Consider the following 27,888-nt stretch of genomic DNA (forward strand, 5'->3'; position numbering starts at 1 on the left):
CACCACGAAGCCACTGTGGACAGGGGGGGGGGGGTATATGTTTATTCATAGAAAAGGAGATGTCAGCCAAGCAAGTGCCGGCTTGCTACTCCTTAAAAAAACACAGACAGATGCAGAGAGAACCCAAGGAAGAAGCGAGAGACGGAGGAGCTATAGTATATGCGTTCTGGGACAAACTTCAGGGGGAACCACTGTGGAGATCTGCCTGCAATCCAACGCGGCCGGTTATAGTGTCTTGATTTACAAGATCCGACGCTTTCAACGATCATGCTCATATGATCGTGCAAAATTTTAAAGAAAGAACTAAACTCGATAAAACCAAAAAATCTCAACGACGTTGATAGGTGCACATTTTACTTCCTACCGAATTTAATCTTTGTACACGGAATTGCAACTTTATGTTTATATTTCTTTATTTGAAAATCCCCACCTCCTTTCTATAGTGCCGTAGTTATACACCTCTGATAGCACCACGGCCGCGGAGATAAATAAATATTGTAAGTACCGCATTAAAACAAAACAAGCTAATTGCATTGAACTGACGTGGAAAAACAATAATAATACCTTTTATTTTATTTATTTATTTTATTTATCGTTTTATTTAACTTTTATTATATTATTTTAATTATAACCTTTTATGGGGATCGCACCATTGGCAAAAGAAAGAAACACAGAAAGCTGCAAAAAGCAAAACTAACGAATTAAAACCCACAAATAGGAAACGGATTCTACAATATATTGACGCGGATAGCAGATTACACCCCTGATAGGAAAAGCCCCCGGTACAGTCACCCCGCAAACGTGAATTAGCAGGAAAAGATAGAAGAGTAACGGGATTTTTCGGTAGCATCATTAAGTATTTATAGCGAAGTGTCGACTGTGTGCATCGCAGGCGTTATTTCAAAATGGTTCCTGAATAAAACATGTGAGCTCAATACACTTTCCTGTTGAAGGAAGATGAGAGGGGATTCCGAAGCGAACCGCTCCAATGATCCCATCTCGGAGGAAGTGCTGCTGGAAAATCACTCACGAATTCTCCGAGGAACTGTCCAAGTGTAGCCTATATGAGTGGCCTTCTAGTGACAAGCTCTAAATCGCCTTCTCTGTTTTCGTAGTAGTGAGGAATTCGCATAACCCCTTCGTGCTATGTTCTTTTTTTTTTTCTTCTTCTTTCTTTACTTTTTTTTACGCTGCAAGCCGGTTAGTTGGTTGATTGGTCGCGTTTACTCGCAATGCTCGCGTATGCCTCTCGTGTGGACTCCCGAGCCTTCGACATCACGAAACTGTTAGGTCCTCTTTCGTCCGACAAGGCGCTAAGGGAACTTGAAGACTTTTTGCATGCAACCGGGCTTATGGACATCCTATGACACGGTGAATGTGTGATGTGTCCTGTGTGTGCCCCCGGCGATTCCGCCACTTTACTCTCACTTGGGCGCAGCTCTTGAACTTTTGACCTACATGTTGAACTCCATTATCATTTCTGTTCGTCTCTGGACATAATCCCTTTGTGTTTTCATCATCTCATCATCTACTTGAACTCTCTGTATTAAGTGTACTGGGGTAGCCAGTTTGACTTCGTCGAAACTAACATCCCCATTTTTTTCTTTATTCACATCACATCACATCACATCACGCTCGCGTATGCTCGCAATACCAATCTAGATGGATAGACAAAATCATTAGCGATGTACAGAAACAAATGGATATAACAAGATACAGGATTTTTTCCCTTTAAAAGCCTTTTCGAGTACGTAGTTATTTCGAAATATTATTTTATCAGTAATAGACCTCTGCCTGTTTGTAAACAAATGACGTCATAGTGTTCGACAGCGCCACCAATTTGGTAGAGTTAAACTACGCTGGAAGCTGGGGGGGGGGGGGGGGGCGAACAAGGTCGCGCCCGAAAACCACAGTCTTGAGGGGACTACGATGATCCCTGAAAGGGAAGCGACCTTCGGTCCTACTTTACTTTCAATAGGAGGCAGCGCATAAGTGCCCATTCGTGGAACCCAGCCCTCCCCTTCCAATTTGTTTCGGTTTCACTCTGTCTACCAACGTCATTGATGACGTTTCTCGAGTAGAGGTCTATTCGAAACCAAGGTAGACCGAATTCGATCAGCACGTACAGCTTGGGACAAAAGTTTACGGAACACGGGGATGTCGCATTTCTGCATTGGTGCGACACCCTAACAGCAAATAGGAGTGAACTCACATACTAAGAGATGGACAGAATGGCCAGTCACCCGTTCCTTATTCGATCTCTTCCTGTTAGCTAGCAGGGGGCCGCTCAGATGATGAAATACGCTACTACCGTGTTCCGTAAACTTTTGTCCGAAGCTGTACCAGCCTTCCACGATACAATGTAATGCGAGTTAGGACAATTTATGGTAAACATCAAAGGAAATATTATATTCCAACAGTTTTCAATGCCATTCCTGGACACTTGCTTGTTTCGCGTGTAATGGGGTAGTGTACTGCTCTCCAGTGGTGAATCACCCCAGGTCATAGTCACGATTTATTTGTTGTTGTTGTTGCTCCACGAAACCTCAAAACGCAGTGCTAAGAAATTAACTAAGAAACGGCTACTGTACAAATAATGACCATTGCATAATGTAAGCGTTGAATTTCTAGGCACGCCTCTTGAACGATATGTTGTTTTACTGCATAGAATTACGATACGTTGGCATTAGTATGCTTCTTCAACTTGTTGTGTTTAGTCCACGTTGTATGTAATGCATTTTTGTATTTCTTTTTTCTGTTTTGTTTATTCTCTTCTATTTAAATACATAGATTCATGGCAACATTGCTGCTGTCTGCCGATGGTATAAGGACGGCCTACATGCCATCAGGCATAGGCCATCCTGTTGTAGACGTGTGTATTTGTTCATTAAATAAATTACTATTATTATTATTTATCGCTGAGCGAGCCCCGTGACGACATGTTGCACAGGGGAGAAGGGGTCGTGCATCCAGGGCAGACTTCACGAGGAACAGTGCCGATATTTGCCTTACAGCATCGCATAGAATACAGCCAGACAGCACAGCCGGTGCACGAAGCAAGAGACTAGATGCGATACATATAGGAAGCATACAGGATACAGGAAGCATACAGGAAGCACCCCACGTGACCATTGTATAGCTTTTGGGATGGGTTCAATTGAAAAAAAAATGTGAAGACGAAATAGAACTCCTTTCACCCGACCGATTCCACCACTCCCACACTGAACCCAGACCCACGGCTAGCAATATATAAAAGAATATAGCTACATGAGTACAGTATCTATGTCGTAAGTATCAAATGAAAGGGAACCACATTCCTGGATCTCAGCGTCTACTTCCTTTTTTATTATCTTCCTCATTTTGTTTAAGCCAATCCTCTCGAGAGCGGAAGCATGAATAGGACCAGAGGCGCTACTTCAACTGCTGCAGGAGTAGAATATAGTAGTACAATTTTCAGGGGGGTGGGGGTGGGGATGTGCTTAATGCTGATAGAAAAAAAAGAAGGGAAAGGTTAGCCATGATGTAGGCTTGCCATTCCCAAAAGCAAACACAAACAAACAAAAGGAAGACAAAGCAGCATAGACACAGGAACTTAAAAAGAAATACAGGAAGAGGCAGTTCCTTCACTAATCGTTGTGCAGACAGTCATGTAGACGGTATCAGAGAGTGGTCAAGAGTTTAGATTCCCTTTCTTTCCCCTTCTTAATAACGCGTCGTGGAGTAGCCAGTCCCGAGTGGCTCGAGACTAACATCTCCATTTTTTTCTTTTAAAAATCGATCAATCAGTTTAGAATCGCGAAGGAATCGTGTCAGCACAGAAGTGGTTTTCAGGGGCTAATCGACGAAGAACCGAAGTTTGACCTTAAACTGCACAAATAAAAAATAAAAAATGGTGGGTTTAAGAGTGAAACGTGGCTATAACAGCGTGCCTTCAAAACGCCACATCGCAGACACCGCCTAACTATCTAGCACAACGAAAAGAGCACAACGTAAATGACGCCATAAAACATCAGCACCTGGCAGTGCATAGACACGGCGAAGCAAAGCGATTGCGGACGATGCTCGAAATGTAGTGTACAGGCTGTGAAAAAGCAGCGGCTTCGCCGTCGACCAGTGACACGTTGTGTCTGCATCGATGTATTTTTGTTTTTTTTTCTGGTTTTCGACTTTTTAGTCGTATTTACTCCAATAATGCGGTGATAACTATAATCGAATAAACAGCTTTGGCAAAATGAAGGTATTCGAATATAATAATGTGCACGTTTGTTTTTGTTTTTTCGTTTTTTCTGTGTTTTTTTTTTTGTGTGTTTGTCTACTAGATCTGGAGTAGCTTGTCCTACGGTGAGCGGGCTCACATCTCCATATTTTTTCTCCTACCACCATCATCATCATCATCATTTGTCAAAAACGCTAATTCGTGACTCAATAGAACGTAGGTTGATAATTGAAATGGCTAGCCTAAAGGATAGCTGCTGTTGTAACATGTATACGACGAACTAAACTGGGAGCTTTTGTGGGGTACTTCACTTCCGCGGCGATGTGCTTCAACGATCCCCAGTCCGAAACGTCTCTCATTTTACTCTCTAACTGCGTGTCGGCTCTGTCTTGCACAAACATAACACAGCACTTACTTTGTATCTTCCCTGCTTGTTCTTTGTTATGTCTATTTGACGCCTTGGGGTTGCAGTAGTTCTGTTTTCCTACTTTCTTTCCTATTCACGTGTTCTGAAGTAGCCTGTCCGACATTGTCGAGGCTCACATCTCCATGTTTTTTTATCAATGAATCAATCAATTGTATCTTCCCTTTTCGCCATTTGGAAGTCGACGAGGTAACCTCAACACCAATTATTACATACCATCGTACTCTCCCTCCGCCCGGGAGTGCGCTCTAGGGAGTGCGCGCTAAGTGTGCTTCAAAGGGTACCTCATTTATATTGCTTCATGTCACGCAACTGTCTCCGTTGCGCAATCCGATAGCGATGTTGCCACTCTGTTTGTAGCTCTCTCGAGACACTCAAAGGCAGCTGGACGGTGATACAGCACACCCTTGGACGGAGTGAAGTGATCAAACGGCAATGGACGGCGCTTCGATAGGATGCACTTCGAGAAAGACCTACCTCGAAGCACACTGTAGCTTCTAGGGATCCCGCCCTTATACGGCCAAGCGCGAAAGAAAGGGTCCATTGAAAAGTACTAGAGATCCTTGAGAGGGGAGCGGGGACCGTGACGTTAGTGTAGCCCCCCCGTGATGTTAAGTCATTTCCGCGAGAACCAAATACGCTCCGGTAAACTTGGTTGAGGCGACAAGACCTTCACGGACTACTTTATTCCGTTTTAACCCTGCTACGCGGAAAGCAATGTGTCGATGTGTCCTTATTGCAAATGTCACCCTGCCCAAGAGAAAGCATTAAATAACGCCCCTTATCGCCTTCGCTATCTCACACTTTCGCTTTCACACTCCACGTGCCGAGCCACCTCCTTGCATACTCAATGCCGTCCTGTCACCCGACCGCACCACCATTGTTCCCGAACGTTCTAACTTACAATGACGGTACGTCGATAATGCTCCATTTAATTGCGCGAACCCTCAGGCCTGGCCCGATTCTAATGGAGTGCCTTCCTCACGCGAAATATACGTCCTTCGTGATAGCCGTAGCCTCAGGGCTCACGCCACGGCTTCGTGAAAGTGATGTAACATGTCGTAGCCTCTGGAAGGATCACGAGGTCTAGTCTTGCGTGGTGGTTGAATGGAAGGTGATATCGCGTTGTATGCGTGCGTGTATATGACTGGAATAAAGCTTTAGGTTTAATGCAGACGGTGACCAGGAGTGGGGCAAGGTCGATAGGGCAGGTACTGGGTTGTGGCACAAAGTGTGGACGGTGACATTGCTCTTTTGTCTTTGGGGTGGATCTTGTTGGTGGGTTTAAAAGGCATTATGCGTGGGTTAAAAAAAAAGGTGTTGTTTCCTGAGGAGTTTGATTGTTTGCAACATTTCGAATTCAAGATACGTTTCTTTGACGTTGTTGGGCGAGCGGTAGGTCAAAGGTATCGGCGGTGGGATCTGCGCATTTTAAAGTAGATGTCTGTTGCCTGTTTCTCGGATATTGTGTAGTGCACTGAGAGCCATTGGTGTATATTTAGTCTACGGTCATTTGAACTATTATCTCATTAACTGCATGGACGCATTTATTAGTTGGACCCTGCATGTGCTTTGTTATGCCTCTTGGTCATCTTGGGGTTGCATTTTTTCTGTTTTTCTACTTTCTTTTCCATTCACATGTTTTGGAGGAGCCTGCCTCAGCTTTGTTGACCCTCACATCCTTTTTATTTTATTTTCATTCAATCATCCTGATTGATTTTATTTTATTTTAACAAAAATAAAATCGAGATTTTGGCTTCACTAGTGTGAGACCCGCAACTCCACACCACTTGCGCACCAATAACTTTGGTGGAGAACTCCTGGAATGATGATGCCAATGAAGAGGATGATGATGGCGATATCATTCTCTTGTGAACGATGCCGTTGGAACTGTAACCAGCAACTTCGTTGAACACCACTTGGTATACTGCTTATGTTTATAGTGAATTATTTGTTCTGATATTGTAAAGACGGGAAAGAGGAGCACAGACAGGTAGGAAAGTGGTGGACTTTTACAATGTTTAAATGTTTAAACGTTAAGGAAGATGGCTCACTAATTTTGTGACTCATCCAATCAGTCAACGATACAATTTTACAATGTAAGAAATAATTGAACTCAACTCTGCCATCGTGACAACGTACTCATTTATAAAAGGCCTACTGCCTATGATCAGAACGAACTTGCGTGGGAAAGAAATTTGCGGGGGGACACTACGTTCTGCGAAAAAAAAAAAATAAATAAAGAGCTCGGCTTTAATAAGTCTTCGAATGACTGCATTGAATTTCCCAGCCATGTATTCCGAAAAGTCCGTGAGCAATTTTTCCATAACCTCGTCTTTGACAGGAAGCCAGATCGTTTAAGGTACGCGTAAGGGAAAGAGAAAAGACATGTCATACCATGATGAATCCTCCGGAAGTGAAGTATGTCGTTTCTTCGGCTGACTGAAGCTACGATAGTGAATGGCATTTGCGTACATTTCTTTTCTTTCCATCTCATAATTCCCATCCGTCCATCGTGCTTTCTTTCACTTTTCTTTCTTTCTTCCTTGGCGGCGTACCTCCATGTCGATCTCAACGATTACACACGATTACATGCGAGGACCAGCTTGTTTTAAGCACGGCCCCGCAGCAAATAGGGGAATGGTGTCGTGAGTGGCAAACGAATATTAATGTTGAAAAATCGGTCGTCTTGCCGTTGAGTCTGAAGAAAAATGTGGACAAATTCAATTATAGCCTGAATGATTTCCCACTAGAACGCGTATATACGAGCATAAATACCTATAGGAGTAATTGTTAACAAATTATCTTGGAAAGAGCACATTGATCACGTTAAAGTGAAATCATTACATTAGTCAAATTTAATTCGACGTACGCTAAGGCAGGCATTAGCGGATGTTCGACTGGTAGCATACCGTACCCTTATTAGACCAATATTGGAATATTGCAGTGTGGTAGCCGTAAGAACGGACAAAAATTCCCAGAACTTGAAATGGTAGAAAGAAGTGTTATCTGAATTTTTTCTTTTACAAATCAAATCAAACCAAATCAGAGTTGTTTTTAATAAATTTGGGTGATACGATTCTCCAACACCATTATTTCAGGACCCTAACATTACACCAGTCTGAGCTTGAGCTAAAAAACTACGCTCTTAAAAACGAATTTCATCGCATAGCACGCTCCTACGGATGAAAATGTTCTGAAGGCTTGTAAGACCCGACCAAGACATAGTAAACACTTGAGTGAACCGTTGTGTAACACTAACGTATTTAAGAATTCTTTTTTTCCCTCGTACTCTTTCCTGTTGGAACTCCCTCTCACAAAGTGTAATTGAATGTGACTCACTGTCAGTCTTCCCAACGGAATATGTCAGGAATTCATTTACGTCGTTTTATACTGAAATCTACTTTGACAAGGCTGCAATGTCACACCCATTAATCATTGATTCGTGCCGTGTTGATCACTCCTACGGTAGCACCTACGGGTGCGAGTATTATTATCATTATTAAATAAATAAATAAAAATAAATAAATATGGTGTGGCGTTTCCCCGTCACTCATTTTTGCAGTCTCGTCTACAGTGATATATGCAAGGGATCCAATATTATACGAAGCATCTTCTAGTCATTTGTTGAATGGTTTGCACTGCGGAATTTGGTCACGTGTCTCGGTGCTTCCCTGCAGCACTTCGGTGTCATGCTAAGAATACATGTTTCATTTCATGCCCTCTATCCCAATATTTGATTTACAAGTGCAGGTGACGCGATACGAACGAAATTTAAGTTATTATTATTTATTTATTTCAATGATTTTTTGGTCATCAGATTCGCAGACCTGTCGATCTTGTCCCCCTGGGAGTGGTATTCCTGTTCTTGTATGCACTTATTAGAGTGTCCTGAAGGTACCGCGCTTCAAGGTACCTGAAGAAGCGTGGCCCACCACGCTTCAGCTAGTAGCTAAATAAATTTAGAAACTTTCAGTGTGTACTGTTTTTGAGTGTTGTTTGACCTTCGAGGACATGACTTTTCTCTCCTTGTTACTACATCTACTTGAGTATCCTGCCTCTGAGTAAAGCACCTCCGGTTGTTATCGTCTGCGCTATATATGTCCTTTATTTCTTGTGTCTCCGTCAACGCGAAAAAGATGCAACTTCCTCGTATCGGCGACCCGTCTTTTTTATCATCTTCGGGTGATTACCCACATCAAGTTGGTATATAGTTCGTGCGCGAACGGGCAGTGAAAACTGACGCGTGATCATCCTCGTCGAGCAGATGTAGATGCTAACTTTGTTTTTCTTCTTCTTCTTCTGATTGCCACGCGCTTGTCTGGTTCTTCTCATTCATGTTCTCCCCCCAAACCGGCCCTTTTCATTTCTATCGTGTTCGCTTGTTCTTCTGCCCTAACTCCCTTTAGTATTGACTTTGGTAACATGAAAACGTGGGTACAATGATGAGTCAAGTCCAAGATGTGTGTAAGTCCAAGTGTAACATGAAACCCAAAAGCAAGGACTTCGCTCCCGAGTACACTATAAACAGCATTATGAGAGCTCGGTTATGTTACAGGCGTTTTACATTGTACTTCGATGAACATTTTTTGCAGATATTGATGTCTTGAAAATATCTGCTGGACATACGTCTTGCGGAGCGTACAACACCTTAAGAACGAGCTCCATTTAAAAAAAAAAAAAGAATAGAGACGCAAGGGACAGGATGTCCTTCGCGCCCTTCGTTGATCACCAATCTCCATCAATTTCAGCGTGTAAGCACCCCTCCAAACACACCCACACTTTCAGAGGCTGTAACCACAGGTAGGAGCCGCCCTGAGCCAAACAGAAAGCCATTCGTAGCCAGAGGCTTTCAATGTTTCCCATACGATTGCCAGAAGCAGACCGTGACTCTATTTGCACACGTTGCGAAAGAGGGCGAGAAGACATCAAGAAAGCTTAGATGTCGTTGACACAGGACGACTTGTCTCGTCGTCTTGTCCTTTTCACATTTCGTTCTCACATTCCTTGTACAAAACGCGCGACGACCAGCGAGACAAAACCAGAACCACGCTTAAAACTTTCACCTTTATGTCCACAAGAAAAAAACGGCACTGACAACTTCCTGCATCCGTGTCGACCTCGCTGAGCCAACAACAACAACTAAGACAATGACGATGACATGCGTGAGCGCAACATTCAGTTCTTCACTTATCTAAAAACCACGAACCGTGTATATGGCTGCCAACACAAGAGCCACCTGGATAAAGAAAGCCTGACGTAACGTAATCATTAAGAGTCCCCCTATCAGGACCATGTTTTCGGCGACTGCAACCCAAGGAAACGTGCCGTCCACAAGCAGTCACTCGTAGCCACAGAAATCGGATTGGCTTGGATTGGATCCACATCCACATCATCGGATTGGATGAAGCAGATGGCATCCCAACTCTATGTGTTGCCCGCCAGAGGGTGGCCGACTACGGCGAGTAGCTCCATCCCTACCACCACCACCATATGTGTCTGCGAGGCGATGGAAGAAAAGGAGGTAAAAAGCAGGCTTCCTTCATCTAGGTGGCGATGCCAACGCTCTCCTTCCACATTTCAATGTCACATATCTTCTCCACGCACACTGAGCATTTGTAGATTTCAGTGCTCGGTGACACCAAGGTGAGAGCACTGTTATGCCGGCAAGATTAACGATGATGATGTGACGTAGAATGGGACGAATCCTCGCCTTAGTTAGAGAACCAATCAGGCGGCCGATTTTTCTGAAACGATAGTCGTGGAATTCGGGACTCAGTAACATTTCAAGGTACGGTTGATGATGCGGGGATGGTATGATGTATGGGGTGCGGGGGTGGTGCGGGGGTTGTAAGGTGGTTGTAAGGGTATGGTGAGGGCATGGTAAGGGTATGGTACGGGGAGAGAGGCACTGGTTCAGCTGCAAATGATAAGGGGTGAGAGGCATTGGTTCAGCTGCAAACTGTGATGATGCAAAGGTGTGATTCATATCAATATGCGTTGTGGCATTGGTGTACGGTTCGGACTCAAGTCATACATATCCAAACTAAACAGTAAACCGATTGAGTGTTACACAGAGTAGAAGAGTATCTTACTGAAACCCTGCCAGAATGGTTATAATCTGAATCCGGACTCTTTTTATCACAAGTAGTAGATGTTTTATTTCCACTTGAACATTTTCGTACCGCAGGTGGCCCGATTTAACTGTGTACTACGTCGTTTGTCCAAACTGCGCGCGGACGAGCTTTTTCGGTGGTGCTTTCCACGTGGCTTGCCGTGACAAGCAACGGTCAGACGTTGACCCAATATTGAGAAACTTTTAGCAACGTGGTTGAAAGCTGCGTGGTACAAGGTGACAAGATAGGAAACTTGCGGCAAGACTGTTCAAAACTGTGTGGCAAAACTGTGGCAGAAACAGCATCCCCATAACACTAACTGCCATCCTGCCGCCGATGAGCTTTTTGATTCCTAGAGGCAGCTGGGGAGCTGCGTTGCGCGTAAAGGGCAATTTTCACGAAGGGCCTTTACGCCACCGTCTGACAGGCTTGTCAAATGTAAATGTCAAATGTAAAAATTCAAAAAGGCCAATCACTGAAATGACTTTGAGCGCGTCGTCTGACAGGGGTAGAAGTGTCTTCGGGATTTAAAAAAAAGGGATGCACGCAACGGGATTTCAAAACACCATTCAAGGCTTCGTTATCCAGCAAACTCAATATATTCCCGGCAACTGCGAAAAAGTGACCACCACCATGGCGGCCAAACGCGTTCGTTTGACGTCATGTGAATACGACGACCTACTAGATTATAGCGACCATGTCATAATCGGCAAACCCAATGAGGAGCCCGTCCGCACGATCCGCTAGGGGCTCTACTCATCGGCCCGCGAGATCTGCATCATGATTGGACGATGGAAATTTGAATTTTGAACGCGCAGAAGCGGACGCACGATTACCGTAGCAGACGACAGCAACAGTTCCTCGAAAAACGCGTAGGATGATGATGATAATCAATTCTAGAAGGAAGCATCTCTCTTGGGACATCCACCGCTTGTACAAAAATACTAAGGTAAGTTAATGTACAGAGTACTGCAGAAATTGAGGAAGCAATCGCTAGGGCCGATGAGCCGCGCCACCGCTAGCCTCAAAATGCGGCGCTGGGAAGGGGTTCGTATGACATGGTCGCTATAGTCTTAGTAGGTCGTGGTGAGTACCCTTGTAGACATGTGTAGACGACATGTGTAGATAACTCCCTTAGTAGCAGCAATGGCATTGTCAGTAGACACTATACTCACCTGTCCTCGGTGGCAGAGGTAACAAGTTCGTCATCTCCCGTTCAGCCCTGTCGTCGTGAAGTCTTTCCGGCCGTATGTGCATCTCAATGGCCAATACATACAGCCACGTCCCGATAAGACCCCCAACGTGCGGGATGAACATGGGAATCCACCAGAAGTGCCGGAAACTGAAACGAGAAATATGTACGCTTCCAAATCTGGTGTGTCACGTGATGTATCACGTTATGTTCAAATAAACGTCGAAAGGCTCCTGTCACATGCATAGACGCGAATACATAATAAAAAGATGCTAAATTGTAAAATGGTAAAATTGTCACACAGGTAAACCACCAAAAGCTGTGATGGAAATATATGTATAATGCCAGAGGAACAACAAACAAATGTATGAAGTATTTGTGTTTCAATCAATAACCAGGAAATGTAAGGAACATCGTGACAGGCTTCCGTGAGTTCTAATTGTCATTTGCCACGAAATACAATATCAACACTGCATTCGCAGTCCCATTGTGGTTAATTTTTTTAAAAAGACACTTCAGTTTCACGGTGACATTTCAGAAAAATTCGTTAAACTTCCTCCGGGAATTTGTCGTCCGTCCTTCTTGTTCCGTGTCTCTCGGTCCCCTATACCATGAAACTTACTCCTCATCCGCACCCGTTATAGATGTCCGCGATGGCAGTGCACTTCGGTCAGTACCGAAATGTTTCCGTGCAGCAAGGACTGAAAGGACAGCACTTGGGGATGTGGTGGAAAATAACCGATATATTCGTTCTTACTTGTGTTGCTGTCTAAACCACAGATTTAACTGTGGTTAACGGGATGTATCGAGATTGTTAGCCCTTGTTCACTGATTCGTCCAGTGAAGAAACCGATAATAAGATGAAAGGTAACAGCTATACTCATCTGCTGTTCAACAACAGCAGTTATTGGGCAGTGCCTCCGCTGCCCACACATTTTCGCAGAACAGTTATTCATCAGCTGTTCGACCACTGCACGGCACGTGTGTGACATAACAATAGCTTTTGTGGGAACAACGTCAGTACATTTGATGTTCCCATGAATATACTGCTCAAGAAATGCTATCACCTCTGCCACGGCAACCTCTCGTGGACGAAGTGCGCCTTTATTTCCGGCTGCATCGTACGCGCTGACGGCGATCACACGCCAACTGCGCCTGCGTCGTTGCGTATACGCGCTATCTACCGACCGAAGGCAGCAATCGGTATTTGTGCTTAGCGTGCAAGCAACGACGTGGCGCTCGCAGCGTGATGCGAACAGGGGCGCGATATTCAAACCTGACAACTTCAAACGTTTTCTGTGCGTGTACAGGGTGTCCCAGAAAACGTGTCATTGAATTATAATAAAAACACTACGCCACCTAGAATCATGCGGCCAACGGAATTTGTTCTTACTAGGTTTTTGTCACCTCCTGATGTGAGTGTCATGTAACGTAAGTTTAATTATGCCAATTTTTGCAAAATGAACTCGAAAATTTGCAAAGTAAAGGTCACTTTTTTACGCCACCAATGTGAAAAGCGTGCCGAATTTACTGGAATTCATGATAATTGACGGGGATATTGAGGAGTTATCTCGTCGGAAAAAATAGCCGAACATCATGCTTTTCGTGGCAGCAATAACATAGCGCTTGATGGCTTTTTGAGCGCAATCGTTGTCAGTCCGACGAAAGTAGGTCGCAAACCCAGCTCCGAAAAGCATGTTGTTCGGCTATTTTTTTCCGATGGCATAGCTCCTCAATATCCCCGTCAATTATCATGAGTGAGTAAATTCGGCACGCTTTTCCCATTAATGGTGTAAAAAGAAGTAACCTTTACTTGGCAAATTTCCCAGTTCGGTTCGTAAAAAGCTACATAATAAAACTTACGTTACATAACATTCACATCAGGACGTGGCAAAAACCTACTAAGAAGAAATGCCGTTGACCGCATCATTCTCCGTGACGTAGTTCTTTTTATTAAAATTCAACGACACGTTTTAAAATTCAATGGGACGCCCTGTATGTATACAGGGTGTTTCACATGATAAATTCTAACTGGCGACGTACTCGCCGGAGGATTGTGGGACTTTCGGCAATTACCTTCTGGGAACTTTTGACGCCATTTAGGAAGGCTTTGGACAATTTTTAATTGGGGAAAATTTATTTTGTCAAGTGAACTTCCTCGACGGATAACCACAAGCCAGGCCCAACAAAAACTATGCGCTGCATCGCAACAGAAATAGTATAAAAAATTAGTAAAAATTCCGCTTTAGCCCCGCCTGCTTGATTGTCGCAAAGACCAGCTTCCGTGGCATAGTGGTTAGGGTGATCGCTTTCCACGCCGAGACTGGGAGGTGTCACGGGTTGGAATCCTGTCACCGGCTGTGCTGTCTGAGGTTTTCCATGGGTTTTCCGAAGACTTTCCAGACGAACGTCGGCACAGTTCCCCTTGAAGTCGGACCAGGACGCATGCTAACCCCCCTGCCCCCCTCCTTCCTGCTGTCCTCTCTCCATCTGTCCACGTCTGTTCGCCGCTCATAGCCACAGTTCCTTCGCGGCGCTAACACGGAATTTTTTAAAAAATTGTCGCAAAGAAGAGCGCACGGAAGTTGCAGGGTGAGGAGGAAGTGTTCCCGCCTCTTGTTTTACTAGAGTCACTAAATAAGCTTCGCTTCAGAGTATCGACACTGAGGTCCAAGGGAGAGCAGGAGCGCCATCTTGTTTCCGTACCACACCAGTACCATCCCCAGTTGAGAATCGAAGTCAGCTAACATGATGCTCGCTGTGGGATAGAGAAGCCTGTATGATTGTTGTGCGATAATCCATGTATTGTCCACCAGAGCGTCCCGAGGATGTTAAGGTGAGCTGAAGGCCGCCGGATAAAGAAAGGAACATTTCACTCGCGCACGATAGATGGCATCGTGCGCTAAAGTGCGCGTGGCTACCGTGGCGCGGAAACAAGATGGCGCATGCTCGCTCTTGGAACTCAGTGTCGATACTCTGAAGCGAAGCTGATTTAGTGACTATGTTTTACCTTTTTTGCCCCCGCTTTGACCTTGATGCCGGTGATAACAGACTTATCACAAAGAAAACAAAACAACCGTCTTATCACAAAGAAGGGAAAACAAATGAAGGCGGGGACACTTCCTCCGCTAGACGCACATTGCCGGCGCGCTTCTTTGGGAAAATCAAGCAGGCGGGGCTGAACCGTAAATTTCAATTTTTTTTTTCCGCTATTTCTATTGCGATACTGCGCGTAGTTTTTGTTGGGTCTGCGGTTATCCGTGGAGGACTTCATATTTCTGTAAAGAAAAAGTGAGGTTTGCTTGGCAATTCTCAAAGTTCAATTGAAAAAAGATGAATTTCCCGCAATTAAAAATTGCCCAAAGCCTTCCTCAATGGTGGCAAAAGTTTCCGGAAGGTAACTGCCGGAAGTCCCGCAATCCTCAGACGAGTACGTCGCCAGTTAGAAGTTTTTATCACCTTACGTGAAACACCCTGTATACTACGAAGGTGCTCATGGTGGAACAAAGATCACACACACTCCTATTGTATACGTGAACAAACTGCTTGTTCGTTACGATTTGAGCGGTATTTAATTACTCCTTCAAAAACTTGTTTTTACTCTCGCGTAGAACCAGGCGCGGCGCAAAGCCCCCGTCAGGGGGACCCCACGTCCCAACCGGGTTCCATCCCCCACCGCCCCCACCGAGTCATGTCCGGGTCCCAAAAAGGCAAAGGAGAAGGGGTTTACGGCATTTTAATTCGCACGCGGCACCTGAGATAACACTTTGGCGCCTCACCTCCATGAGAATTTTGCGCCCCCTTCGCAAATCCAGGGTGTCTACAGTAAGGGGACCGAGAGACACGGAACAAGAAGGACGGACTACAAATTCTCTTAGAATTTGTAGTCCGTCCTTCTTGTTCCGCGTCTCTCGGTCTCTTTACCATGAGTCTATACCAGCTTGCCTACACCCTCTCCCTTCTTTCTTTAGTGTCTACAGTAACCCCTGTAACCTCCCTCCTCCCTCTGTCTTCATCTGCCCCTGGACAGAACGAGCGGGTCACTTGACACCGCATCGGTACTTGTCTCATTACCGTAGCGTCCACGGTAAGACCGATGCTCCAACAACAAATACATGCAACCGGTAGGAGATTATATGGAATGCACCAATGGAGAATAGATACATGAAAGGGTATCTTAAAATAGAACCTCGTGGTGGTGGGTGTGAGAGGGCTCTCCGTTGTCGGCCTCGCAGAGGTGGGCAACGTCACGACTAACGCCCGTATGCGAAAGCGCGTCCTGGGACGGACTTCTAAGGGAACTGTGCCGACATACGTCTGAAAGTGTCCGAGGAAAACGCAGAAAAAAAACGCAGGCAGCTCGACGTGACATGGCCAGCACGCTAACCACTGTGCCACGTGCCTCGTAACAAAGCCTCGTGTCGTACTCACTGAACTAGCCAGGCGCGAGGAATGCTCAAGGCCAACCATTGCACAGAACGTTATACCCATATCGCCCTCGACATATGAAAAGCGCGGGGACGTGCGCGTTTTGGTGACAATTAAAGTGACTGCGTTAAATGTCGCAAATAGGCGTGCGCCTCTCGTTTTCACGAATCGGGGGGGGGGGGGGGGGGGCAACGATGTCATTTCCCAAGCAGCACAATGTACCGAAAGTCGAGTGCAATAGGGGTGGACGGGTAGGTAGTAGGCCTTGAACAGAATTCTGAAACTAAAGAACATTGATAAGACACCTACCGGCCACCCCTATTGCACTTAACTTTCAGTAGATTGTGCTGCTTGGGTTAGGATGATGGTTGGCTAGGCGTGTGTTATGCGGTGAAGCTCTGCTTTAAAAATGCAGGAGGCTGATGTGTCAGCAGGGTTGTTTGGATTTAATGAATTTTATCCGGTGGATTTTTATTTTTATTTTATCCACACGATTCTATCCGGATTTTTTTTATAGATGTTCTTCAGATGTGATGTGAAAGACAATCTGAATTCAACGTCACACGGAGGACTCCCGGTTTATTTTCTTGCTGTGTTGGCTGTTTGCAAAAGCCCAGGTACGCGCAACATTAGCTTTTAACTTTTTTAGCTTTGTAACTTTTTAAATTATGTTTTTGACTTATAACTTTTCAGGTTTAACTTTTCCCCGCTTTCTTTTACTTTTGCCCATTCAGGGAGAGACTTTCCTCCGCTTCCTGGAGGCACTGTCTCTGAAGTGCACCGAAACACGACAGCTAATCGAGGCGTGTAGGATCGACACCATTCAACCACGCGGGCATGGAGCTCACTTTTCGGAAAACGGTAGATACTGATACAATGTTGCTGGGACAGGCAGTCCCGTAAACAGAAACTATATGAGAGGTCACCCGAAATCAAGAACAGCAAAGCACATTTGTTCTTACTCTTTGTTCTGAGCGGAAGTCATCCCCATATCATCGTCATCATGTATTTCTCTCTCTCTTGTTCTTATTCGGTCACATTTCTGGCCTTGTATACAGGGTGTTTGCTCAAACGTGTCCAGAAGTTATATTTAAAGCGAGCTATAAAAGAAAAGCAAGTGGTACTTTCAGTCTGCTACTTGAGTAAAAAACAGGTACTGCTTCACTAGTAGCACCTGTTTCTTAGTCAAGTAGCTACAAAGCAGCGCTCGTTTCTCTTTTATCGCTCGCTTTAAATAAAATTTCTGGACACGTTTGAGCAAACACCCTGTATATTCTCCAAAAATATCCGGGTTTTATCCTAAAAAAGCCCACTGGAGAGGATATTTTTAAAACTATCCGGATTATTATTATTTTTTTTTCAACCCTGTGTGTCGTATATATAACAGGCCGACTTTATCAATTTTCTCCAGAGCGTATATCTCGAGTCGGTGTACACAGAATGTGAAGCAGGGCCAAAACACCGTCGGTTAGAACACTACCCCCATATATTTTGTGTGAGGAGGTATATGTGTTTGAATTCTCTGACACTGCTCTTGCGAATTCGCTTCAACCACCCGACAATGCATTCGAACATGGCTATACATTGCTCATTGAAAGAAGACACTCACGTGAACACTTCGGGTCCGTATCCCACCATTGATGCCAGAACGCGTGGTGGGAAATCCCTCGCGGGATTGATGGCAGCCATGCAGTTTGTGCCAAATGCCCAGCAAAGAGCGATCACCATGATCCCGATGAGGAATGCGTGCATTCCAGCCGTCGTGTTTGCGTTCTTGTTGTCGATGATCACCATGATGGTGAACATGAGAAGAGCTGAACAGATTATCTGTACAAAAGATAAGTAATTTAAGAAAAGCGAAAAGGAAACAGTATTATAAACGTCTGACTATGCCAAGTGCAAAAAAAAAAAAAACAGACATAAAGGATCTGAAATGCGAGAAAAAGAAATTGGACTACAGGGTACAGATTCATATTTCAAAGTTAAGCGCTAACGAAGCAAGGACAGGAGAAGTCGGCAGGACAGAGTGTTCTCTGCCCTGTCAAGTTCCTCGGCCCTTGTTCCGTTAGCGCCGAACTTTGAGGGAATTAGTACTTACGAAAATGTATTAGATCCCCAGATGAAATGCATCAATAATGTATCAGTCGACGAACATAACGGGCACATGGGGTAGTAATATTGTTACGGGTAATTTATTAAATATTATGAACACACACCCACATTCTACGGCACTGTTTACACATTATTGTGCAATACTGTATAATCACGTGAATTATTTCGATCAGTCACATCGCTATCAAGAGCAATAATCACAGGTTATTACCGGAGCAATGAGGTTATATTTAACATCGCTCGAAATCCTGCCTCGTCTGTCAAGCTGTCCACCAGAATTCACCATGCAAAATACTTTCGCTCTGCGGTGCGTTATAGGTGCACAATCGAATTTACAAAAAACAGTCTGAGAAAGCAGCCGCGGACGGCCGACACGATGCTCTCGTGACGTGGAGAAGGCTCCGTGCCTTCCGCAGCTCACGCGCAGCTTATACATGCTTGAGCTGTGCAGCTGTACGTCACTGGTCACGTGAGGGGAGTAGCGTATACGTCACGACATCCTCTCGTTCTGTGATGAGAAGAGATTTTTTTCAAAAGTGTAAGAGCCCTCGCGCTCGCTCTGTAGGTCACGTGCGCTCATCGTTCTTTCGCAGGAACTCTTTCTATTGGTTGGAAAACACTGTGCACCGAAAAATGAAAAAAAAGGGGGGCCTCTTCAGTGCTCCTACAGCACAGTCAACAGTACATGCACAAGTAAGCCACTATGCACCTACGAATTCACCAATGAACGAGGTGAATCCATGCAACGACCAATCAAACCCAAGTATGGGATGGGCTCCTGAAAGAGTATCTCTCACCGTGTCAAAGATGCAAATGGAGAGATGAACATTCTCATTGGGGAATGTCGTCAGAAGGATACCCGTTCCTTTGTTACCAAATATTTGCCTTTCTCCTCCGTCGTAGTGATCCAATACGTCTATGGACAAAGATAAACTTGAAATTAACGCCACATAAATACAAGACTATCGGGTGGAGGATTTGTCTCCTCCGGTTCTGATTCAATTTCTACAATGCGTAACATGCAAAAAATAGTCACCGAAATAGTTTCATTATTGCGGACACCTTTGCAATGAATAGTACTGTCGTACTGATGATAGGTAGTGTTTGAAGGAGCGACGGAATTTATGATTTCAAACTGCATGGCAGATAAGCGCAGCGTTTGAGAATTGCTAAGTAAAGTTTGTTTGTTTGTTCGTGCGTTGGAGAAATTGAACATGTCTCCCGACGTGTTCAGCTACTCCTAACATAAATCCCCCAAAAGAAAAAGTCTAGTAGTTCACGACTTCTCAAGGGCTCTGCTCGCAATTCGCTATCCACAAGTTCGATATTCACTACTCACGTGTTCACTATTCAGAAGTCCACTATTCACATGTTCACTAACTACACTATTCGCAATTATCCCAAGATCACGCACAGAGAAGCCTAGAAATATGTATTATATCCCACAGCTCTGAACAAATTTCACAAGTGCCACCAGGCCACCATCCCTCGTGTTCGGTGCCCAAAGTCCCAACACCTTCACTATATCGAAGACCTTGATGTCCAGTCGATCAAGTGTAGCTTTCAGGGTAGCTCTTTGTGATGCATACCTATAGTGCAGTGCATTATAATGTGCTCACTATCCTCCATCGTTGCAAAAACCGAACAATTCGCTGAGTCGGCTCTTGCAGTTTTACGGAGAAAATTACTGCCATTGAGCACATTCAACCGACATTGGTGTAAAAACGGCGCTAAGTAAAGTTAAGGACTTACCTAGCGGGTAATTTCAGTTGTATGGTAACTTCCTCTCTCTTACTTTGCTTACTCTTTGATTTATTTTTAGCCGTTAGTAAGTTCACTCAGTAAAAATACTCTGTTTCATATTAACCATCTTGTGCCAGTAATTTCCGTGCAAAAACAAGACGTACCGATGTAATTGAAATACAGAATAGCAGATGCTACGAAGGCTCCGAGGTGTTGACCCAGGATATAGTGTGGTACTTTCCGCCAAGGAAGTCTGCCCACACTAGCGAACGAAGTGGTTACCACCGGATTCACATGGCCCCCTACACAGAGAGAAAACGTTGATATACATTAGGCAACATTTATCGGAATTGTGCGGGGCGTTTTTTTTTAATTCTTTACAGAATTTGTATTAAAAATCTGCGACAGAAGCATAGATGTCATTTTTACAGTTGAGTTAGTATACGGCAAGGCAGACATTTTCTCGAAGAGAGTACGTATATAGCTATAAGAGGACTGACTACATAAAATTCATTAACTAACCCTATAGTCAGGGAACCTCGGGCAAAATTGAGATAACAGAATGGGATGACAATCCTCGTTGACAGCCATTCTATCTTTTATAAATCGTGGAACCACCGCGTACCGTGAAATATGATGATGAGGATTGGATTTTTATGGCGCAAAAGCAACATAGGCCACCGTGAAATATCCATGGATGAATTTCGCTATGAGAAATTGTACGATTTTCGCGAATTTCGCTATCAGACGTTTCGAAAGCGTCTCGTCAATGCGTCTGCATTTTTCCATACTGCTTGTAGAAACTCAAGTTCCGCAAACAATTTCCCAGCAATGTGATCATTGTCTAACAGCAATCATCTTCACCTCCATCACCATCGTACGCGAACACCGTTGCCTGAACACGCAACTTCAACCTACACTTTTTATTAGTTCTTGGTACACAGAGTTCACTTAATGTTCACATAAAGTGCCGTTGCTTCATGAACTTCCTTACCGCTGCCCCCTCTTAGAGAATATATCCCGTCTACTTCCATTAACGCACGACATCGAACACTGCACTGGAAACTCAGCTTTCTCCTCAGTCTTTCCACTCCTTGCAATATTCCTTTCAGGCAAACATGCTGTATCAATACCGCCCACAGCCTTTGATCACCCTGCAGAAAGAGTACTAAGCCGAGCAAGCTCCGCCAAGAGTACCGCCCGAAATGTTGCAACACATAAAGCATTAATGGGAATTAATAAAGAAGTAAAGCAAAGCGTCGCTCGTCAGTGAAGGCAGTGTAGAGAGGGCGGTTGTGTAAGAGGCCGCTCTATTTGAGATGCAGCCACAGTGTATTTTGGGCGTCACCACCCTTGAAGCGGGTAAAAGGATTTTATGTATATATTTAGGTCTTCCTGGCAGTGTCAACTGAGGCATGGGGAGCGTCTTTTCCGCAAGAGGAGGTTAGCCAGCCGTAAGTTTATGCAAACTGTGCCTTGCGGCCGAGGGTATCATTTTAACCAACAACAACAAATAAATTGTGACTATGACATGGGATGGCATTTTAACCGACACGCTCTACGCATCCTGTCGTTACTGGTATAGTAGAGAGGTCGTTCGGACGAGGAACATCCGCAGTGGCCCTCACGCTATGGTATGTAGTACGTGAAAGACGTTCTGTAGACAGACAGGGGGTTTTCAAGTTTGCATACTCTGCATAAACTAGTGCACAAGAGTTTTCTTTCTTTTTCCAATCCAATCCAATCCAAGCGGAAAAAAACGCAAAAAACGTATAATCGAGAAACTGGTATGCACAGTAACAATTAGTGTTCTTTTTTTTATGCCTATTCTTTCTTCTTGTACAACACACAGGTATTTTTGAAAAATATGTGTGTACGTCTGATGGTGAAAGTTTTAAGAAATAGTACAATCGTTCACTTGGTCAGCACTGCGTTAGGGGGACATAACGAGAAGAGGGTAGAAGTGGCAAAGTCAACCTAGCGATCACTCCTTCTAGGCTGGTGGTATATGTGACTCGGAAGAAGATGAAAATGCCACGAAGTCATTTCTTATATATAGAACGTCAGTTTTGTACCTTTCTACGCGACGTTTGTATTCGGTGGATCCAAAATTTGTCTTTCTCAGTTCCAGGCTGTTTACCGCGTTATTTTAAGTCCCTCCTCCACAAGCTTCGTGTCAATGTTGCATTCAATCCGCAATTCAAGTACCGGATCAGATAATGTGACAGCAGCCTATGCTCCAAATGGGGCGCTGTGGCGAACATTGAACACATCCTAACAGAATGTGAGAGAAGCGGCAACTCTGTGCTCGCACCGGGGTGCAACACCGTCGATGTCTTCTAATGTTCTTGAAGTTCCTAGTGCCTACCGGTGGTGGTGGTGGTAGTGATGGTGGTGAAACGGCTTGCCGTTGTCGGCCTCACAGAGGTGGGCAACGTCACGACTGACGCCCTGGGGAATGTGCGTCCTGGGCCGACTTCTAAGGGAAACTGTGCCGACACTCCGGTTTGCCCCAGACGCTGTAGTATCATACTGTGTATCCCAATTACCATAGGTGCTCCTTCCGTGTTTTTCTTTTTTTTCATCTTCCGTTTGATCGGCGTGCAGCTAGTAGAGGTCAGCTCAATTGTTGGGCTTTTAACTTTGTACATAACTTTAACTTCATTCTCATATCTCACATATAATGTTTCGCGTGTAATTGGTTAGTGTACTGCTCTCCAGCTGTGAATCCCCCCCTGTCATAGTCGCGATTTACTTGTTGTTGTTGTTGTTTCTATATCTTTTTCCTTGCATTGCAGAATACATTTAGGAGCACGAAAACATGCCACTACGTAATGTGTGTCTTCAGAACCTATAAGAAACCGTTTCACGAGGAAAAACGGTCGGCTCGTCTCCGTCAGATAAACACTCGCAACAGTAAACGCTCTATAGTACGTGATCGCTCCGTAGCTCTTCGTATCGAAGCGGGAAATCTCAAAGACCACTCCGGTAGCGATCACGAGACAAATATTTGCGGCCGACTCCTTGCACGATAGTGCGCCGAGCTAACACAACTGCCGCCATTTCCCATATCAGGGCGACCTGAGCAAATACGTTCCATGCGGGCGAAAACAGAGCACTTCTAGTGAAAGCGAACGTACGCTTCCGTGCAGCCACCTTTTGGCACCGTGCTCCTTCGGAAAATGTGGCTATAGGGGGAATGTGTTAGGCGCTATCAGACGCGATACGGGAACTGGGCAACGATTGCACTGATACTTAGTGAAGGCACATCGAGGTAAATGCAAAGTAGCTTTTACGTGGATCCGGGAACAGCGTTAAAAAAAAAAAACATGTTTTCGATGTGACTGCGTGGAGTCAGTAAAGCACAAAGCGCTGTGGTATTTTTTACGAAAGAAAGAGAGTAAGTGAGACTAAATAAAAATATATGGAGAGATTGTTGGTTTCATTCTACATGGATGTCGCATAAAAAGAGATGTTCGTTCACAAAGAAAGTGAAGCACACGCCGCACCTTGAAAAACAACAGCAGATAAATTAGTGATGATGAATGGGAGAAAACCTTGAAAACAGAGAAAGTTCGCAGCGTGTGCTTCACTATCTTTGTGTGCATCTTTCAATTAAGGTTTTTGTACACTACTGCAAACTTAAGTGTAACGCTGTAATAAAACAGAAGAAGAAGGTTTTATCGGTCGCCATGTGTTCGTTCTTTTTCTCTTGTACTTTTCCAAATATTTCAAGCTGATGCATGTGCAAGGAATTATAGTAAGCGCCGTGTCAGTTCTATATCGTAGCACAAACGCATGTGCTCCGTGTCCCTCCTTGTGTCCATGTTTGTTCAGGGGCCGATCCAGACCCTCAGTTTGAGGGGGGGGTTTCTTTGCAGGAGCGCGTATTAGGGGAGGGGGAGAGGGAAATCCAATGTATAAATTGACGTGTTTTTTTTTTGGGGGGGGGGGCGATCGCCCCCCCCCCCCCTAGGATCCGCCACTGTGTTTATTGCTGTAAGGACGAGGTCTCACGAAACTTTCCTTGCATTCACAATACTCTCTGCACTGTTTCAGCAGAAACTATGGGAACTAGGGGAATGTGCGTCCTGGGCCGACTTCTAAGGGAACTGCGCCGACATACCTATGTCGGAGCTTTATGCTGTGGTTCTGGCGCGCCCGGGGTCCCGCCGGCCAATCAGGCTTTCGACGGACTCCGCGGAGCCGCCAATTTTAGAAAGAAATAAAGCAAAAAAAAAAAAAAAACGAACGTGGTTGGTGGGTTCGCCGTTTTGGACAATGGGATTCGGATTTCCGAATCTCGAATCCCTGCCCAGGATTCCGTTGGCCCATCCCTATTTATCACATTTCTTCCGCGTTTTTTCTTTTCTTCTGTTTCCACCGACGGGCGAAAACGTGATGTCGCGTCACGTTACGTTTCGCAAGGTTCGCATGATAACGTCTCGCTAATATTATCCGTGCTAGCGAACCAACGCCACGTGACTTTCGCTTGCACGTGTAGCGCCTACCTAGAAACAGTAATGACTTCAGAAAGCCTCGGTAATAAGCGCACATTCTTGGTTGAATCAGCTCTTACTGAAGCAAAATCGTTCATCCGCTGGAGGCGGATGGGCTCTTATTACGACGTGACGGCATCGTCGACGTCAGTTCTCCTATCGGAACAGCGCAGGTAATGTTCGGCGTTATCTCGGAAACCTGCGGGAATCTCGGCGATTTGTCTCGTGGATTGCTCCACAGATTAGTGCGAAACTTTGATAAACGGACATATGATACGCTTATTACAAGGCAGCTTTTCTTTGCTTTTTTCGATCATCACAGCTTGCCAAGCATTCTTAGGATGCGTCTTGAAAGGGTGCACAGGGAAGTAAGAGTTCCTCGGGATGGGTAGTCATATTAACATTTCACCCATATCTTCACTGAGACTTGTTAGATTAGATCTGATATAGATTAGAAAACAAGAAGAAAAAAAAGACTTGAATACATTAAAGAATAAGAATAAGTAAATAAATAAATAATAAATAATAAGAATAAATTCCAGGTATCTGACCGGTTAGTTTGGATGTGCCGCGAGATTTTGCGAGATCACACAACGTCGTTTAGGGGCAGTAGAGTTACTAGAGAGTTTTAGTGTATCGTACGCTATCGCCTTTGCGTACGTAGGGGATAGCGTAGTGGTTCTGCGCAGTGCGCTAAGCTCTCTTTATGTTTTGCGCGTGCGCATAACCACCAACGCTATTCCTTACGTACGCAAAGGCGATAGCGTACGATCCACTAAAACTCACTACTCTGTTTTATAGCTTCGAAGGGCGGAACGCAACGATTAAATCGCGAATAAAATCTCGGAGACAGCTCCATACAGCGATTGCAATTTGTGTCTGGCTGACTTCCAAATGAAAGAGTTTCTTACCGCGTCCCAAGCAGCAAAATGTACTGAAAGTCGAATGCAATAGGGATGGACGGGTAGGTGGATGGCCTTGAACAGGCTCGTGAAACTGAAGTACTCTGATAAGACGAATACCGACCACCCCTATTGCACTCGACTTTCAGTACATTGTGCTGCTTGGGGTGACGCCGTTGTTATTCAACTTTTAGCCAGGTGCCAGATCGATACATTCGTGTTTAATGGCTATCTCTTCACTATATGTAGATCATGTTTTGCCCCACGGAATGTTAAGCATCTCTATCTGTTTCGAAAGGTGAAGGGAAAGCAGATGGAAAAGCAGATATTCGTTCGATATATCGAGTACTGCCTGCTATGAAGCATTGTGCGCCTGACTAACCTTTCCTCTCTTTCGTTTTGCGATAAACATATCCCCTCCCTTTCATTCCTTGTTAAATAATACAATGTGTGTTCTTTATATCCGCAACAGATTTTTAGAAAGGAGCTGCGAGAGCAGCGTGGATGACACTTTTGCAGTCGAGTTTTAAGACAGGCGGACATCCTCACGAAGGGAGAATGTAATTTCAATAGATAAGCGATTACCTGAAATTCATTATTTCACTCTTTAATCAGATGACCGATTACCTAACATTCATCAACTCTTTAATTATATGACCGATTACGTAAAATTTATTATTTAACTCTTTAATTAGATGACCGATAACCTAAAATCCAATATTAACTTTTTATTTAGGTGCTTTCGGGCAAAGGTGGCATAGCATCATGGGAAACAAATAATTGCTGAAACCCATTCTATTCTCTTTTTTAGTCCTACAGCGAGCGTGTACGTTGCAGTATCCATCGCCGAATTTTGCTATGCATATGAGCCGAAACCGAAACCACGTGGATCAAGAGCGCAGGGAGTGCAGCACTCTTTCCACGTCAGAGGGCCACGTGCTTTGGAGCGTTGGAGATGATTGGAGCAGGTGCCTCCAGATGAGCCCCCGCCGGCAAAGGTCATGTGCCATATAGAGTCACTATATAGATAGCAGAGTAGCGACACTGAGCCACGCTGGCGAGCGAGGTCGCCATCTTGGGTCCGGCACGGCTGCGTCGCCTAGCAACGGGACGCCAACTTCCCCCTTCGCCGCCGGAGAACAGCGCGCAGTGGAGCCAGCTCGCAACCGAGGAAACCAATTGCGGAGGGAGGGGACTCAACACGGACGGCGCGTTATTGGAAGGAGAAACCACGTGACACGATCGGTCGAATCGCAAACACCGAACGGCGGCTCCGGCGCGGCAAAGGAATGCGATACTCTGTAGCCCTAGTGACTGACTCTAATGCGCCCCTGAGGCGCGCGGCTTCCACTCATTTATTTATTGGTTTATTTATAGTACCCCTCAGGGCCGTGAGGCACTGCAGAGGGGATGGGCAAACAGACAAACATATAACAAAGGATAAAGCTCCGAAAATACAAATGTAATAGAAAACAATAGCGATACATGTAATGTAGTTACAAGTACAATGGACACTGACACTGCGTGATGTTAATGGGGAGGGTGGTGGGATAAATCTTGGAGTGTGTCCTTGAAGGTGGATAAGTCGCGGATATCAACAACGTTCCGCGGTAGACAATTCCATTCACGAGATGTGCGGATGAAAAATGAGTCAGAGAAAGAATATAGGTGTTGCAAGGATGCACGAAGACCTTCCTTGCGTTGTCGATGCGTTGTGAAATGTACAGTGGATACGATAGGTAAGACGGAAGAACGGGATCATCGTGGTAGTATATATATTTTGGAATAGGATGTGACGGGCCATTTCACGTCGACGAGAGAGAGGTGATAAGTGTATAAGTTGTTTCATGTGTGTTACACTTGGTGTGCGGTTGTAATTTGATATGATAAAGCGCGCGGCTCGATTTTGTACTGATTCGATCATTTTCAGTACGTTATCAGTAGCCGGGTCCCACACCGATGCCACATATTCGAGTTTGTGCCGAACGAGTGATTTATACAGATGAAGCTTCACGTTGGTAGGAGCCTGATGAAACGAGCGGCGAATGAAATCAAGAGGTGAGTTCGCCTGACCGCATATAGTGGCTATGTGGGTTTTTCGTGACAGGTTTGATGATATGTGGACACCCAGGTACTTGAACATGGAGTCTCTTTCAAGGTTCACACCACTAACGTTGTATACGACTAGGGGGGATGATGGTTTGCGGAATCGAGAGATTCTCAGATGCTTGCACTTACTGATGTTCAACCCCATGG

General features: G+C 44.8%; 1 protein-coding gene across 1 annotated transcript in view; it reads right to left on the reverse strand.

The window, feature by feature from the left end:
* Positions 1-9,688: 9,688 nt before the first annotated feature.
* Positions 9,689-27,888, reverse strand: part of LOC135388954 (aquaporin-7-like) — a 31,732-nt gene continuing 13,532 nt past the window's right edge. Inside the window, exons 3-7 of the mRNA XM_064618845.1 lie at positions 20,396-20,533; positions 19,286-19,404; positions 17,986-18,203; positions 11,932-12,098; positions 9,689-10,387 (exon numbers count right to left, since the gene is read on the reverse strand). Coding sequence (XP_064474915.1) covers positions 10,371-10,387; positions 11,932-12,098; positions 17,986-18,203; positions 19,286-19,404; positions 20,396-20,533 — 659 coding nt within the window. The 3' untranslated portion in view covers positions 9,689-10,370. The remainder of the gene's footprint in view (positions 10,388-11,931; positions 12,099-17,985; positions 18,204-19,285; positions 19,405-20,395; positions 20,534-27,888) is intronic.

The sequence above is a fragment of the Ornithodoros turicata genome, chromosome 3, assembly GCF_037126465.1.
Source record: "Ornithodoros turicata isolate Travis chromosome 3, ASM3712646v1, whole genome shotgun sequence".
NCBI lineage: Eukaryota > Metazoa > Arthropoda > Arachnida > Ixodida > Argasidae > Ornithodoros > Ornithodoros turicata.